At 34.2% G+C, this 18,793-nt stretch overlaps 2 protein-coding genes across 2 annotated transcripts; one reads left to right on the forward strand and one right to left on the reverse strand.

The window, feature by feature from the left end:
* Window positions 1–5,297: 5,297 nt before the first annotated feature.
* On the forward strand, window positions 5,298–7,972 carry LOC122313359 (caffeic acid 3-O-methyltransferase-like). Its single transcript, XM_043128288.1, has 5 exons — window positions 5,298–5,845; window positions 5,982–6,292; window positions 6,551–6,615; window positions 6,742–7,129; window positions 7,826–7,972. Exons 1-4 carry the CDS (start codon window positions 5,400–5,402, stop codon window positions 7,036–7,038), a joined length of 1,119 nt encoding a protein of 372 aa, XP_042984222.1. The 5' UTR covers window positions 5,298–5,399; the 3' UTR covers window positions 7,039–7,129; window positions 7,826–7,972.
* Window positions 7,973–11,495: 3,523 nt separating this feature from the next.
* LOC122313358 (caffeic acid 3-O-methyltransferase-like) lies at window positions 11,496–13,420 on the reverse strand. Its single transcript, XM_043128287.1, has 4 exons — window positions 12,916–13,420; window positions 12,467–12,777; window positions 12,145–12,209; window positions 11,496–12,050 (listed from the first exon to the last, which is right to left on the reverse strand). Exons 1-4 carry the CDS (start codon window positions 13,389–13,391, stop codon window positions 11,754–11,756), a joined length of 1,149 nt encoding a protein of 382 aa, XP_042984221.1. The 5' UTR covers window positions 13,392–13,420; the 3' UTR covers window positions 11,496–11,753.
* Window positions 13,421–18,793: the final 5,373 nt, after the last annotated feature.

The following is an 18,793-nucleotide window of genomic DNA, read 5'->3' on the forward strand; positions in this document are numbered from 1 at the left end:
ATGATGTGTTATTTTGAACATGTAAACTTCTTGCTTGATTCAATTTGTACTTTGTCGAATCTTTGCAATTAAGTGTGGGAGTCGTGGGGTCTTTTGGCCTCCACGCCCTTTTGGCTGCACCACGAGTTTTTAACTCAGTTTTGATAGCTAAATATGGAAGTCGTGGGGTCCCTTTTAGATGCACTGTGAGTCTTTGATTCGACTTTGGTGGCTAAGTATGAGAGTCATGAAGTCTTTTGACCTCCACGCCCTTTTGACTACATCACGAGTCTTTGACTCGACTTTGGTGACTAAGTATGAGAGTCGTTGGGTCTTTTAACCTCTACGTCCTTTTGGTTGCACGACAAATCTTTGACTCGACTTTGATGGTTATGTATGAGAGTCGTGAGGTTTATTGCCTTCCACGCCCTTTTGGCTAGACCGTGAGTCTTTGATTCCACTTTGGTGGCTAAATATAGGAGTCGTGGGTAAACATATTAGACAACCACTTGCCTTTATTGATATGTATTTATTGAATATATAGGAAAAGAAACAAATAGAAATTAAGGGTAGAATTTCTTCAAGTGCTCATCATTCCAAGGGTGTAGCAACTCTTTTCCAGGGCTGTCTTTGAGGCGGTATGACCCCGGTAGGTGCTTGCCTATCACTATGTACAACCCTTCCCAATGCGGCCCAAACTTTCCTTCATCTTGCGTTGTTACTCCTTCATCTTGAGGACCAAGTCGCTAACTTTGAAGGATCTGGACTTGACCCACTTATTGAAATAGTGTCATGTTCGCCTTTTGTAGAGGACATTTTGGATCTTGAATTCTTCTGTTTTTTCTTCCAAAAGGTCAAGGTGCTCCTCTAGTGCTTCGTCGTTTTCTGTTTGATTAAAGAGGTTCGTTCAGTGTGTAGGATACCTATTTTCATAAGCGTGATTGCCTCGCTTCCAAAAGCCAACATGAATGGTGTCTCACTTGTTGGGTTCTTTATTGTTGTCTTGTATGCCCATAGTATTTCCGAGAGCTCTGCTATCTACTATTCTTTCTTTTCTGTTAACTTCTCCTTTAAGATCTCAACTAAAGACTTGTTTGTTGATGTTGAACCCAAGGTTTCAAGTTTCATGTGATTATAAATCTACACATGGATTTTGATGATAACAAATGAATTCAAAGAATAAAGGAGTTTCAAGCTCAAATTGTTCACACAATGGAATCAAGTACATCAAAGAACCAAATATGAGCAAGAAGGAAACAAGTTCACATTAAAGTCATAGAGTAAAGTTGTAAATCTCTTAAAATTCGAAATTAGGATTAATGCTCAAAATTAATATTTTATCATAAAGCATTAAAATACATTTTCCACATGTGCATGAATATTTTTGAAAATTAAATTTGAAAATTTTGAAAGATAATTGATTGTCATCTTTTGCATGTGCATGCCTTGATTAAAGGGTTAAACTTTGAAAATATTAAAGATGATTGATTGTCATCTTTCACATGTGCATGTTTTATTTGAATATTTTCAAAAGTAATTGATGTTTTTTTAGACTTATACAAAAGGTAGATGATTTTGTTTGAAAAATTTGAAAAGTAAAGTGTGCTCATTTTGTCATATACAAAAAGTAAAAGATTAGGTTTGAATTTTTTGAAAAGGAAAGTGTGCTCATTTTGTCATATGCCAAAAGTAAAAGATTAGATTTGATTTTTTTTAAAAAGTGAATGATGTTGTCTTTGACAATTGAAAAAAAAGAACCTTTTATTTGAATTTTTTGAAAAAGTGAATGATGTTATCTTTGACATGTGAATCTTTTTAAATTTGGATATGAAGTCTCATATGCATGTAAATAGATCATTTGAGAGCTTCACATTCATAACATCCAGAGCATACAACATTTATTCAAAGCTTTCATTCTCTCTTCTCTAAGCATTGAGCCTTAATCCTTATTCATTTTGAGAGATATAGTTTACGCTGTATTATTCTTATTTCACTCATTGAGGAGTGTTTTCTGATAACCTACCTACTATCAGCTTTTGTATCAGAAAAAGGGTGTGTATAACTCTTGTGCGTGTAGAAAGTATTCTATACGGGGAATAGTTGAATCACCACTTGTAAGGTGATTGCAAGTGTAGAGGGTGTTCTACACGGATCCTTTGTAGCGGTGTTGTTCAAAGGTGTAATAGGTTTCTATCTCCACCTGAAGGAGGTTGAATAGTGAATTTGGGAATCCTCAAGGGGTAACTTGAGGCGAGGACGTAGGCAGTGGGGCCGAACCTCGTTAACATACTGAGTTTGCTTCTCTCTTACCCTTACTCTTTATATTTATTGTTATTTCATATTTTGTTTATATTTTATATTATATATTTGATTTATAATTGTTATTTTTTTAATACAACTCAATTCACCCCTCCTCTTGTGTTAGTCATCTGGACAACAGTTGACTCCGCCTGCTATTGGCTTGTGGGTGTCCAAGTGATGAATACTTGGCTTGGATTCCTAGCTCCTTGCGCCATTCCTTATAATGCTTTGAGTCAAATTGTTTCATGTTGTCTGATATTATGTTGTGAGGGATCCCAAATTGACAAATTATGTTCTTCCACAAGAACTTGGTGAAGATATTCGCTGTTATGGTTGCAAGAGGTTTTGCCTCCGCCTCCACCTAATTTATGAAATAGTCCATAGTTACTATGATATGCTTCACTCCCCCCTTTCCTGGAGGGAAGGGGTTGACTAAATCAACTCCCTACTGGACAAATGGCCAAGGGTCCGTAATTGAGAATAGCTTCACAAGTGGGCCATGAGGGATAGAAGCGTAGATCTGGAACTTGATACACTTCTTTGCAAATTGCTTGGCATCCCTATGGGCATTGGGCTAGTAATAGCATGCCTGGAGTACTTTTCTTGCCAAAGCTTTTTCACTTGAATAGCTCCTGCAAACGCCATTGTGTATCTCCATTAGGATGTATTGCGCCTCTTCTAGCAAGATACACCTTAGCAGAGGGGCATTTTATAAAGGATTTCATCTACTTTGACAAATCAAACTGCACTTCTTTTGGTCTTCCTTGCTGCCTCTTTCTCTTCAAGAAGTTTGCCTGAGTCTAAATATTTAGAGATTATCTTCCATTCTGGCTCAACTAGAGCTAGTTGGTTCACCTTTATTTTGATTGCTAGAATTTTTATTACCCTTCTATATACCTCCCATGGGAGATTCACTTCTTCCATTGCGAAGGCAGCTTTAGCCATCCTATCTGTTATGGCATTATTTTCTTTGGGGATCTATTCCAGGTTGAAATAAGTTAGTTGATCTCAGATCTCCTATACTCAGTTCAAATCTTGTTTTAATTTCTCCCATTTCGTGGGGTAGGCTCCGATGGTTTACCATGATTTGGGAATCTGCCTTCACCTCGATCTTCACTGCATCCAGTGCTTTGGCAATTGAGAGTCCCACTATCAAGGCTTCATACTCAGTTTCATTATTAGTGGTTTTGAATGTGAGTATCGCCATATAATAGTGCTCATTGCCGCTTTTTTCAACAATGTAACTCGCTAATGTTGCTAGTGTGGTGTGGCTTGAATTTCAACTGGGAACTCAGTGAATTTGACAAAAAAGTTCGCCAAAACTTGTCTCTTAACTGCACTCCTGGGCATGTATTTAATATCTAACTCACTAGTTCCACTGACCATTCAACCAACCTGCCTATGGAGTCAGGCTTCTGCAATATTCTCCAAAGCGGGTGTTGAGTCAATACCTTCATGGGATGTGCTTGAAAGTACAGGTGTAATCTTCTGGCGGTCATTACTAAGGCGATGCTAACATATCCATTTTTGGGTATTTGGCTTTGGCTTCTCTCAGTACACGACTTACATGGTAAACTAGTGCTTGGGTGGTGCCCTCCTCTTTAACTAGTACTGCAGAAACAATGTGTGGAGATACCGCCAAGTATACGTACTGAGTATATCCATGATTAGGCTAATTTAATAACAGTGGTTTAGAGAGGTATTGCTTCAATTCTTAAAAAACCATATCACATTCTTTGTTTTATGGATGAATCTTCCTTCAAAAAACTATTGGATAACAAGATACATGATGCTATACAAGAAGATTTTAAGAAAATATTTTAAAATAAGTGTTATATTTTTTAATTTTAAGTTTAATTTCTTATTAAAATTTATGACATGGCCAATACTTGAGTAATCCAAATAATAGTTTTTTGGTTACTAGGACAACCTGTGAACCAACCGGTGCAACCTGATATAGTCCGATTATTAATCGAGTCAAATTTAAATCGAATTGAATTTATACTAACTGAATTATTTTAACTATATTATTATTATTATTTGTCACGTTGGTGTCATATCCAAAAATTGATATTCCTTAGTTGCTCCATCGTTTTCCCATTTGATGTGGAAAGTTATAATTATTGCATTAGAAGATAGGGTCATTTGCATTATCGGTTGAAGCTTTTGCTGCATTGTCATTACTATTGAATTATTGCTGCTGAATTATTTTTCCACTATTCTCATGCTTTATTATTGTCCTTAAATTGGTATTTCGACAAACCCCACCCCCCCCCCCCCCCCGGCGGGCGCGTGAGCGCGTGAACCTCTGACTCCCAGGAAACCACCCATTCAATGGCTGCCACTCAGACAACAGTAAATCAAAGAGGACCTTCTAGATAAAGATCTTTTTGTAAATATTTAATATTGAGGGGTTACATACTTGTGCAACTTTTTCATAATATTTTGCAATTTAACTAACCATTTGGAGGCAAGCAAGATTTCAACCCAACATCTCATTTTCCCTTTGAAAATCCTAAACGTGATTTTTTATTTTCTAACACCTGTTGTTGGTCTTCCATCCTATCCAAGTCGTCCTCTTTCTGCCACGACAAGCGATGGGTTCTATCGTGGGTGTCGTTTTCTTGGGAGAGATGCTTTTCAGAGCAAGGCCACTTTTTTTTTTTTTTTTCTACATATAAACACTCACGTACTAATTTATATATTAATATTAATTTATTTATATTTAAAATTTAAATTAATATTATTTTTAATTAAATTTACTTTTTAACCAATCACATTATATTAATATATAGATTAATGTACAATTATAATTATAATTATATTTTTCTTTTTCTTCTTCTTTCTGATTAGTTTTTTTCTTTTTTTAATTACAGATGCCACGTCCCCCCGATTAGATGCCGCTTGTGCAGTGGTGCTTGTCTGCAAAAGACCTGAATTTCATAATATCTTCTAACAAGGCGGCCAGGATAGAAACAGAGCAAGGCTACTTTTCAAAATTTGGTTAGTCCAACCTTTCATCTTCGGTACCATGAGAGACACCTCAAACCATCACTGGCGCGTTCCCTTCCCTTATAAATAAGTCTCAGTGCCACAGCAACTTCCTCAAAACGAAAAAAATGGCTTCCCCTGCAAACCAAGTTACCTATGATAACAAGCCCACCATTGACGAAGAAGATGGAGGAGTCGAATATGCAGGCACATTGGCCAGCTCTTTCATCTTCCCAATGGTGTTTAATGCATGCATAGAGCTCGACGTGCTTGAGATCATTAACAAAGCAGGCCCAGGTGCCCAACTCTCGCCCCATGCCATCGCTGCTCAACTTCCAATTCGCAATAATAGTCCAGATCATGCGCCAGCTGTTTTGCTGGACCGCATGCTGTATCTGCTTGCTAGCCACAATATTCTCAGTTGCTCTGTGGAGACCCTCGAAGATGGTGGAGGAGGAGTTCAGAGAAGTTACGGTCTCACTTCTGCTGGGAGGTGCTTTGTAAGAAGCGAGCAGAGTGGATCCATGGCACCCTTATCTCTCTTCGCTCGTCACCAGACCATTATGGACATGCGGTCCGTACGTACAGTAGTTATCATCTTTCTTTTTTAATTCTTTGTTCACCTACCTGCACTAGTGATATTTATAGTATGCAAGAAAGAAACACTGAGAACTGGACCGACACTGAATAATACCATATACTTTGATTAGGTTTCACTTGAAGGATACAGTGCTTGAAGGTGGGTTCGCATTTGAGAAAGCTCATGGAATGTCGATGTACAAGTACAACAACAAAGATCCTATATTTGGAGAGGCTTTCAATTTCGCCATGAGTCAATACTCCATCCTTGTGGTCAAACAAATTCTTAAGAAATACATGGGTTTTGAGGGCCTGTCGACGTTTGTAGATGTTGGTGGTGGAATAGGAGGGACCCTAAACTTGATCATCTCCAATTACCCTTCCATTAAAGGCATTAACTTTGATATGCCTGAAGTAGTACGCAATGCCCCATCTCTTAATGGTATGTATCATTTTAAGACATAGAAACTTCTGTCTAATGAATAAACTTTTGTCTAAGAACTACACAAATAAATTCATGAATTAATATTGTTTGACGTAGTAGGTTAGATTGTAAATTTCTTTTTTTACCATAGAGTATATCTGACTCATAGTATTAAATTACATCAATTTATAAATTTACTATTGTGAGATCACTTTACAGATCTAGCAGTTCTCTTATTTATATTTAGTCTGATAATTGAGTGGTGGTTCCACACAGGTATAGAACATGTCGGAGGAGATATGTTCAAAGAAGTCCCAAAGGGAGATGCCATATTGTTGAAGGTAAGCTTAATATAAATCTAAACCTTGGACGTCCCTTTGGATGAACTTGAGAGGAATTGTACAAAAATAAACAAGCAGAGCTTTTCATAATTTTGTAACGTGTGTGTACATCCATTAATGATGCAGCTTGTTCTTCACAATTGGGACAATGAGCAATGCTTGAAAATACTGAAAAATTGCTACAAAGCCCTGCCGGAAATCGGAAAGGTAATTATCATTGAACCAGTGTTGCCTGTAGCCCCAGAGTCAACCAACTTCTGCAAGATGGCAACACAAATTGAAAATATAGTGTTCAATCAGCTTGGAACTGGAAAGGAGAGAACAGAGCCTGAGTTCAGGGCCTTGGCAATTGCAGCTGGATTTTCAGACTTCCGAGTTGCATGCTGTGTTTGTGCCCATTCGGTCATGGAGCTCCACAAATAATAATAAAAAGAGTGGTACAGAGAAAAATGGATCTATAAAGATATCCTATAAACTGACCTGACACTTATCACTTTATTCGCTGCCGCTCGAGGTAGGGGTGAGCATCGGCCGGTCCGGCACTGTTTGGACCGGACCGGACCAGACCGAATTGAGTTCGGTCCGATCCGGTCTCATTTTTAAGGGACCGAAAAGATTCGGTCCGGTCCCGGTCCGGGAGTTTTTCACTCCGGACCGGACCGAATAGAAATAAAAAAAAATAAATATTATTTATATATATTATTTATATAATAGTATTAGCATATTACTAATATATATAATAGTATACTATATGTATATATATTAAATATATTACAATATAATTACATAAATATTAAAAAAAATGTCATTAAATATTAGCATATTATATAAATATATAGTTATCACTATTACTATTATTACATATAGTTATTAGTTATAGTATAGTTATTATTACATATATTTATTAGTTATAGTATTATTACTAATAGACTAATAGTATTAGCATATTACTAATATATATATAATACTATATGTATATATTAAATATATTACAATATAATTATATAAATATTAAAAAAAAATGTCATTAGATATAAAAAAAAAAAAAAAAAAAAAAAAAAAAGTCAACCTTGGACCGAATGGACCGACCGGACCGGTCCTGATGGAGTTCGGTCCGATCCAGTGTTGGAAAACCCTAGACTGAATAGGTCCGGTCCGATCCACAAAACCTCCCCAGACCGGACCGGACCGGACTCACCCCTAGCTCGAGGTGGTCCACCCCCTTTTTTTTCTATGGTTTTTGGTCATTAATGTGTTTGGAATATCTCGGAGAGGGAATTACCAAAGCAAGTTAATTTGATTCGTGTTGTCGTGTAGGCTCTCTCCTTTTATACGAATCTACAACTCTCTTTACTGAGATCGAGGACTCCAACCAATGTAGAGTAACAGAGTAATGATATGTACACAATATATTTCGTAATAATATTATAAGATGAGGGTATTTTTATAAAATAATATTATTTTTATAAGGTATTTTACAAAAATATCATTCATTTAAAATATAGTTGTGTAAAATATTGTGAAAAATGTTGTGTGTAAATCATTTTCCTAAAAGAAAAGTGTTTATCTAAATTTTAGTTGTCTTAATAATGGTATATTGATTTTTATAATCTATTTTATAATTAATTAATATAATTTTCATTTTAATGAAAATAATTTTAAAAAAAATACTTTAGTCATAAATAGATTTTATAAAAATAAATTTACAAACTGACGTAACTTGATGTGATGTATTATAGTTATAAGATACTTTTATATATAATAGATCTATGATCTAACGCATCATAAAAAGTGATATTAGTTTACAAATTTATTTTTATAAAATCTTTTTATGAGTGTAGCATATCTCTAATTTTAATTTATATAACTACTTTTTATTTGGTACGCAATCATGGTAAAATCAGGAGGTATGGGTTTGTCATTGGAGTGTTAAAAAAATTTACTTTTGATAGATCAAAGATGTCTCCTAGTCTTAGATGTGGGATATATTCATTTTCATTGGGTCGTTTACATCAACACGTGTGCCCCCAAAATTCTCACCGACATTATTTCTTGATAGAGGATCCTTATGTCATACTTTGTATCGTGTTCATGGATCGAATAATGACCTTTTAGTTTTTTTTTTTTGGGAGGTCTAATGACCTTTTAGTTGATTGGCCACGTGATTACACATTAATATCATAAAATGCCTCGAGGTAATATTATATTCAGCTTTCACCTATCAAATTGTGGTAGTTTTCCTGTGATGACTATGCACATCCTTTTGGCTAACCAGGACAAATGTGAAACTTAGATTAGTAGATAGGGTATTTACCTATTTTTTTTTTTTTAATAAAAATTTTATAAACAGTTACTTTCACATACTCTTTATATATTTTACTAACGTGATTGATTGTATCACTTTTTATTATTATAAAATATTTATTTTGATTAATTATATCAACGTAGTGCATAAAAAATATATAAAAATATGTGTATGTAACAGAATTCTTTTTTTAATATTATAATTCTTTTACCATCTAGATGGTTTTCTCAGTACAATCTCAATTATTCATTAGATGTTCCATCCAACCTAACCTAATTCTGTATGCTAAGACCTAAAAAAGAGTCACAGACAATACATGGTATTAATTATGTCAACAGAAATGGTCATTTCCCTAAATATTGTTGCCATTATATATTTGAAAGAATGCAATTTCTGATTAGTCATAGCAACTGCTGTGAAAGTCAAATGGAAATTTAAATATCAATAAAAAATTCATTGTGCCATCTTTAGGATACACCTATCCTAGGTAGCTCCAAAGATCAGTAGCTTTGGATTGTATTTTTCCAAAGCTGTGGTTGAGACAATTAAGTATTGAAGAGTGTATTATTTTTTTTCCTAAGTTGGTTGTCATGAAGCTCCTAATTAAGTGTCACCATCAAAGCAGGTGATTTGAGAGGTATGCATGCATGTCTAGGCCGATTTATTTGCTACAAACAGGAGTCCTTTTGGTTCTATCTTTCTATGAGTCATTAATTAGTTGATTGCTAACTGCATTTTATAAGGATTAATTATACATTATCCCTAATTTCTTGCACACACATAGAGTAATATTGTGAAATATTATGAATAATCTTGGACTATATATGCATATAAGTATAATTTTGGACTATATATAAATTTTTTTTCCTTTTTCTTTGGTTCTCTAGAGTTTGTAGTTTGTATAATTATTTCATTTGACTTGAATTATCAGATTTGTTTATATGTATTGTTGACGTTGTGTTTCATACGCCTATGGGTCGGGCTATCAAAAGTTTAGATCTTTGGTCTTGTAGGATTATAAATATAGAAAAGAGATTGGTAGAAGCTGGCCCTTGGGTGGCCTAGGGAGTCTCCAATGCCTAAGTCAATAAGATGCTTAGAAAGTATGCGGGAGCATAGAGAGAAGCAGAGAATTTAGAAAATATGATGAGTTTGTAGAGTGTCCCCCTATCCAATACCTGGAGGTGCCCTTTTATACCTCACCTTGAGGGCTAGGCAGCCATGCCTTGCTGCTCGGGGGAGGGGTGTCCTCTTAAAGTCCCTTTCACCATACCTATTTAATGCGGTGTGACCCTCTGATAAATGTATTTAATAGGTTGTACGTGATCTTCTGGTGAGCGCATTTAATACTACATGATCCTATGTTTCGTTTTAAGGTTCAGTCCGATCTAGAATGCCATGTTCTTCTTCCCTTTTCATTGGGGCAGAGCCTCTAGAACTTTTGGATCGGGAGGTAAAAACCTTCTAACAGTTACCTTGCTAATTGTTATCGAGTTAGGCCGATGGAAACTTCCCTTGCTTCCCTGTCCCGATATCACTACTTGTTGCTTTATACTTGGTTGACTGGGGTGAGAAGACATCATTGCCCCTTGATCCTTCCGCTCATAGAGTCTTAATCCTACATCTCGATTCGACAGGCCATATTCCACTTTTCCATTTCTAGGGCACAACCTCGAAGATTGGATCTCGGTACTTTGATGATGGCAATTCTGTTTCTTCGCACTGATGGCTATTAGTCGATTTCCTCATCTTCACGCAACGCCATGTGTACGTGGGATTTGAATCGTTTTATCTTTTATATCTGCTGTGAAAAGTTGGAGAGCCCACCATTGCTCCTCTTATATAAATCATATCTCCGTATTGCCGCTCCCCTTTCATCCCATTTGCCTTCCCTTTGTCTCGCTTAAATAGCTTAAATGACTTTGAGCTAATGAATTATTTTACTACCCGAGACTCATGTTGAGTAGATAAAATAAAATAATAAAAAAGCATACCATTATTATTATAATGTAAATATTTCTTAATGAATAATAATGGGTATAAGTTACATATAAATTCTTTGTAAAAAAGCGAGCCTCACTAATAAAGAATATATTTTTTTATACTTTTTTCAAAGTGGATCTACTTTTTTACAATAATTTATATGAGACTTATCTATTTAAAAATTATACAAATAATTTATCTTTCTTAATTTATAATCATAAAGTCTTTATGTAATAAAAAAAGTATTAAATAAATTTGTGTAGACTCAAAATATATTTATGCTTTTTTATGAATTTAAATAATATATGATACATCAGTATTAATTGTAATTGAGGCTTTAAAGGAATGACTTGCCCTTGATCTTTGTTGTCCCTTTCAAGAAAGGAGCAATGTTATGTACAGTCTCTATTTAAAAATTATAATATAAGCATAAATAATAAAAGAGAAATTCTATTTACAGTCTCCACTTGAGGATTATATATGCAAGCCCTTTATTAAAAGAGAAAAAATATTATTTTAAGAGGAATATTTTAGTAATTTTAAAAAATTATAAATATAAAATTACCTATAATTACATTGTAGTCCCTAAATATGAACTGTACGTAACATTACTCTTCAACAAATAACCTCTTCTTGTATGGCTTACATTATCTTCATTTCACACACATGTTACACAACAACACGAATCAAATTAACTACCTTTCGTAATTCCCTCGGATCTCCCATATGTATTATTTAATATCACACACGTTGATGACCAAAAAAGGCAACAAACAAAGGGAGTGCCACGTCAGTTTATAGGAGATATTTTTATGGATCCCTTCTTATTCGTAGAGGAACTTTTTAATTATTATTTGCGGAGCTCAATGACCAAATAGCCACAAACACAGCATGAAACTCGGAAGTCTGAAAATCCAGCTGCAGTTGCCAAGGCCCTGAACTCAGACTCTGTTCTCTCCTTTGCAGTTCCAATCAGATTGAACACTAAATTTTCACTTTGTATTGCAAACTTGCAGAAGTTGGTTGACTCTGGGGCTACAGGCAACACTGGATCGATGATAATTACCTTTCCGATGTCCGGCAGCGCTTTATAGCAATTTTTCAGTATTTTCAAGCATTGCTCATCGTTCCAATTGTGAAGAACAAGCTGTCAACATTAATGCATGTACACACACACGTTACAAAATTATGAAAAGTCTCAAGTTCATCCAAAGGTGCATGGTTTAGATTTAAAAGCTTACCTTCAACAACATGGCATCTCCCTTTGGGACTTCTTTGAACATATCTCCTCCAACATGTTCTATGCCTGTGTGGAACCGCCGCTCAATTATCAGACTATATAAAAATAAGAAAACTGATAGATCTGAAAACTAATTTAACAATAGTATATTCACAAATTGATGTAATCTATACGATGTGTTAAATATATTTTATTGTAAAAAAAAAAACTTTATTCTCTGACATATTGTATCAAATAATATTAATTTGTAAATTTATTTTTATGCAATTCTTAGACAAAAGTTTATTCATTAGACAAAGTTTATGTCTTAAAATGATATATACCATTAAGAGATGGGGCATTGCGTAATACTTCGGGCATATCAAAGTTAATGCCTTTAATGGAAGGGTACTTGGAGATGATCAAGTCTAGGGTCCCTCCTATTCCACCACCAACATCTACAAACGTCGACAAGCCCTCAAAACCCATGTATTTCTTGAGAATTTGTTTGACCACAAGGATGGAGTATTGACTCATGGAGAAATTGAAAGCCTCTCCAAATATAGGATCTTTCTCGTTGTACTTGTAGATTGACATTCCATGAGCTTTCTCAAATGCGTACCCACCTTCAAGCACTGCATCCTTCAAGTGAAACCTAATGATCAAAGTATATAGCATTCCTCAGTGTCGGTCCAGTTCTCAGTATTTCTTTCTTGCATACTATGAATATCACTAGTGCAAGTAGGTGAATAAAGAATTCAAAAGGAAAGAGATAACTACTGTACATACGTACCGCATGTCCATAATAGTCTGGTGACGAAGGAAGAGAGAAAAGGGAGCCATGGATCCTCTCTCCTCGCTTCTCACAAAGCACCTCCCAGCAGAAGTGAGACCGTAACGTCTCTGAACTCCTCCTCCACCATCTTCGAGGGTCTCCACAGAGCAACCGAGAATATTATAGCTAGCAAGCAGATACAGCATACGGTCCAGCAAAATAGCCGGCGCATGATCTGGATTATTATTGCCAATTGGAAGCTGAGCAGCGATGGCATGGGTTGAGAGTTGAGCGCCTGGACCTGCTTTGTTAATGATCTCAAGCACGTCTAGCTCAATGCATGCATTAAACACCATTGGGAAGATGAACGAGCTGACCAATGAGCCTGCATATTCGATTCCTCCATCTTCTTCGTCAATGGAGGGCTTGTTATCATGGGTAATTTGGTTTGCAGGGGAAGCCATTTTTTTGTTTTGAGGAAGTTGCTGTGGCATTGAGACTTATTTATAAGGGAAGGGAACATCCCAGTGATGGTTAGGAGTGGCTCATGCACGGCTGTCTCTCATGGTACCGAAGATGAAAGGTCTAGACGTTGGACTAACCAAATTTTGAAAAGTAGTCATGCTCTATTAACCACAATAAATACTGATTTTTTCTGTGAGGGATTTTGGTCAAAATAAGCAGATATCATGCACGTGAGAATAAAATTTTTTTCACCAATTTTCTTAATGACGCGTTGGTGGCATATAATTGATGTATGATGATATTTTATTCAATAATATAATTAGTCGGTGAGAAAAATATTCTTTTGCCACGACCACTACAACTGGTGCCTGGTGGCATATAATTCACGGACACGTTGGAAAAGAAAAAATATAATTGTAAGTATAATTGAGTATTAATTTGTGTATTAATGTAATGTAATTAGATAAAAAATAAATTTTATTAAAAATAATGTTAATTTAAATTTTAAATATGAATAAATCAGTATTGATATACAGATTAATACGCAACTGTATTTATATGTAATAAAACTCGTTGATAAATGGAGAAATTTTAGCAGAGTTGAAATCTTGCTTTGCGGTGGTTGAGTACTTCGTTTAATTTAAATAAACAATAAAAATTTGAGATGTCATCATTTCCCATTTTATTATTTTATGTAGTTTAAAATACAGAATTCAAATCCAGACATCCATATGATCGCTAGACATTGCCTTTCTTGTAATTTAAATAAAATAAAATTAAATAAAAATAGAAAAGAAACCTCGGAAGTCAAGAAGTCATAAACTAGAACAACCTCACAAAGATTCCAACAAAAATAAATATATAAATTGAGATGATTTCATATTTTACAAGTACAATAACAAGTTACACCAATTTATAATTTCTAATAATTATTTTTTATTATGTAGATGATATAGTTATTTAAAAAAAAAAAAAAAGATAAATACATCATATAATTAGTATACCATTTAACGTTGTCATGTATGATTTTTTACACGGACCAAATGAAAAGGGATTACACAATAGCCGACCCCAAGACCCCCTTCTCCAAAATCCCAATATATATATATATATATATATATAAAATGATATTGTTTACCCCCTTTATTGTTTACGGGGGAGTTCATCAAGATTTTATAAAATAAAGACCTTTTGTAAATATTTAATATTGTATCTATCTCTTTATATTATTATTTATTTATTTTTGAATGAAACACAATGAAATTGGAGAGGTCTTTTACAAGAATATAACATTACTCTTGTATCCATATTATTTCCTTTGTATAATGATGTATTATTGTAAAAAGTAATGTTAGGTACAATAGTATCGATTAGACAAATTCTATACAAATTATTTCTAAAAAAAAATGAATTTCATTAATAAAAAATAATTTTTTGCATTTGTTTAAGTAGGATTTACTTTTTTTATAAGAGTTTCTATTTAATACTTGTACAAATAATTTAACGAACTATACACATATAAATCTTGACACTTTGAAGAATGTGCCAACTTCCATGTGACGTGAGATCTTGCATTTTGAGCTGCCCGTGGTATTTATAACTCTCTGGAATTGCATTTGTGGAGCAATTAATTGAAACAGATTATTTATATATATATATATATATTTTAGAGAAAACACAAACAAAAACGTTAATCTTTCCTAAAACTCAAATAATCTCATTTTATTTTATTCAATTATTATATTTTTTTAAAATTTTGATATAAAATATAATAAATAATTTAATTTTTTAAAATTTTAATATAAAATTAATATTAAAAAATTATATTATAATAATATTTTATTTATTATTATTTAAAATATTTCATCTCACCCAAACTAAATAATTAAAAGAGATATTATAGACTGTCAGGTCAGTTTTATTGTATTAGTATTATTTTTTTATTTTCCATCTGACGATTGAATGTTGAAGAAAAGACAACTGACAAGTTGTTTTATTTTAGAAAAATAAATAATTATAAGACGGTGCTGGCGTGCCGCAGCGTCCACATCATATTTTCGTGTATTTGGTTAATACGAATCATACGATGACTTTTTCACTTTTTTATTAAGAAAAAATCTTCTTGTAAATATATTGTATACACTAATTTATATATCGATGTAAGATATATATTTAATAAAATGATATAAATTGAAAAAAAAAAATTTATAAGATAAAAGATTTTTTTCTTCTCTTAATTTTTTTTATATTTTTTATAAATAAAAAAATTATCGATACACAAAATGATACACAAAATTTACTTATACCTAACAAAATTTTTTTTAAATATATTTTTTAAATATATTTTTTTAACATCTTTAATCATTAAAAAAATTTAAAAAATATATATACAATTTCACTAATAATCACTTTATTAATCATTAAATAAAAAATAAATTAAAAAATAAAAATAAATAAGCGGTAAGTTTAAGGAATTCCATTAGCATTTTCCAAATACAGAACCAATACAGAAAATATATCATAATTAATATAGCAGAGTAATGATACATACAAGCTCCAACTCGCCAAGTTATGCGCAGACTCTTTATAAAAAAGTTGGTCCTACTAAAAAATATTAACTTTTTTTTATATTTTTTTAAGGTGTAGTCTACTTTTTCACATAAACTTTTATAGATTTTATCTATTTAAGACTTGTATAAATTATTTATCATATTGGAAAAATGTTAATTGGGTTTGTTGAATACTAACATTTTTCAGTAGTTTTTTTTTTTTTTTTTTGGCTTTTTCTATTAATAAGTTTTGAAAGAAATTGACGATTTTTGTTACATTTGTTTCCCCCTTTTCATTAGAAAGAATGTCTAGTTCTATGACCAGAGGAAAACACATGTATGCTACACTTCATAACATTTGAGAATAATGTATTCTTTCATTTTTACAACTTACAATCACCTATATGATATTATCATTTCATAAAAATATTTTATTTATATTTAAACAGATCAATCATATGTCACACAATGCCATGGCCAGTGATTCCTTGTTCTCTCTCATTTTATAATCAAACATTCATTAAAATAACTCAGAAATACAAGAGGAGAAAGTGGGATAACCCATACAAAAACCCCATTACAATGATTGCAATGCTAGGAGGGAAAGAGAGTAAATTACTAAAAATGGCAATGAACCATAAGTTCTGACCTATATTGTTCATTAGTTGAGCCATGAAGGAGACCGCTAAATAGCTAGAATACTTCCTTGTTTTTATCTCCATGGAAAGTAAACCACACTTTCCAATCCGACCTTTATTAACTTCAGTTATTTTCTTCGATTCTTAAAAGCTCTTGATAAAGGAAAAGTTGCAAAATGATTTGTATATATATATATCATTATTTAGAAGTTTAGTTAATTAATTAATTAATTAAAAGTGGGAATGACCTATATATCTTTGTTTCAAAATGAATAAATGAAACAATACTGTTGTTTGCATGCATGGATCAATCAAGATAACATGGACAAACAAAAAGTGAGGGAACTCTTGCAATCCTTATACGTGGAATCAGGATAACATCCATCAGGATAGCTCTTGCACTCCTTGTGTGGGGGAAGAAGTGAAATTGAACCAGCCTGCAATCAAAGCTGGTGGAGGCCTAAATTTGGAATATTGATACAGACCCAATGACATGACATAAAAAGACTAGACAAGACTATAACGGCAAGGTTACTCTTCTCCATAAGGCTAACACACAGCCAAAGCAATTCATTCATTTCACCTCAAATGAGGTTAATTAATTATATTTACCTTTTTTGCAGATGTGGAGAACCTGCCATTTAGTTATTCATGAACGTTGAGCAACCGATTTCGTAAAAATGCCAGGTTCAGTTTCATTTTTGAAGCAGTTGAGTGGAAGAGAGGCTTGGAAATCAACATCCAGCAGGTGGGGTGGGATAGGCAAGTATAGTGCTGGTGGGAGCAGTACGTGGTAATGACGGGTGTGAGGGAAGTTTGAAGCAAATGGAAGGGTTGAACATGTATGGAGGAGGTGATCATCAGAATGCAGATGGGGTCCTTGGTAATGAGGAAGAGAGCGATGGTGGTGGTGGATCAGAGCTCACGTACCAAGCATGCATTGATGTGGGGCACTCAACAACGTAGCCAACAAGGGTGATTTTCTCACTCTCCTTCACATCATTCCTGCAGCTGCTTCCGGTAAGGATTCTGAAAGGGCCTCTCATGAGTCCTGTTCTTGTTCTCCTTACCTGGCCCACTCTCTTGGCTCTCTTTGTAAGGCTTGCAGGCCTGAGGTACGTGTTTGTGTTTGTCCACTTTGAAAGGGTCGTGTTCAAGTGGGACTATTGTATGTATGCTTTCTTCATATCTTTTTGGATTCGAGTGAGAATATTGTATGTTCAAGTGAGAATTTGACTGTATTTTTTAGCTCTCCCACTTTCTCGCATTTAAGGGGCTCCATACATCGGGGGCCCATTTCTTGAAATCTAAACCCAAAACTTTTGACGATAATGGATAGAAGAAATAATATTATGTTGTGGGCTTCTTAATTTCTCTATCAAGCCATGCGGTTTGATTGTATTAGATGAACAATGCGATGTTGGATCATGATCTTTGGGCCAAACTTCACAACAAAGGACTCAAAAGGTTTTATCCATATATTTTTATGAGTTATTCTATACAACTTCCTACTATGCTGCAACTTCTGCACTCGAGCCAACTTGGAATTGTTTATTATTACTATTTTCTTAATGAAACGCTGGTTTTGGAGTTGAGTAGAACCAATTGAAATTAAAGGCTCAAGATACAATTCTCCCCCTCCCCGCGTTCCCTCCCTCCCTCCCTCCTTCCCCCTCCCCCGCCCCCCAACCCACCCACCCACCCAAGTTGGTCTCTCTGATTGAAATGCTTGGTTTCATTGCCCTCTCGTCCTCCAAACGCTGCCATCTAGTGCCGTCAACAAGGGTAAAAACCGACCTAAAGAAATTATAATCAAAGGGTCCAAAAACTTACAAACCCACCTCAGAAATCACCTCTAAAATCACATAGAAATTATAAGCAAAGGTTCAAAGAACTTACATGTACTGGGTCTCATAAGCGCCCCTTGAAAAGTAGAGAACTCAAAAGAATCAAGGTATTTTCTAATTGGGATGAGCAAGTTAGATGGTACAAGCATACTTTCAGTTATGCATTTGTAGGTCAACGCCTGGTGCTCTAGACCCATCCATTGAGATGGAGTGAATGGTCCTCAAACTCCAACTAAAAAACCATGCAGGCTTCAACTAAAAAACCATACAACATGCTTGAACCATCCAAGCTCCCATGGCTATAACCTGAAAACAGAAAACCAAAAATTGGAGACTCACACGGAAAGTAGTTCTTAGATGAGGAAGATGAAATCGTCATGAAGAGAAAGAGAGAGAT

This window comes from Carya illinoinensis, chromosome 6, assembly GCF_018687715.1.
Source record: "Carya illinoinensis cultivar Pawnee chromosome 6, C.illinoinensisPawnee_v1, whole genome shotgun sequence".
Lineage (NCBI taxonomy): Eukaryota > Viridiplantae > Streptophyta > Magnoliopsida > Fagales > Juglandaceae > Carya > Carya illinoinensis.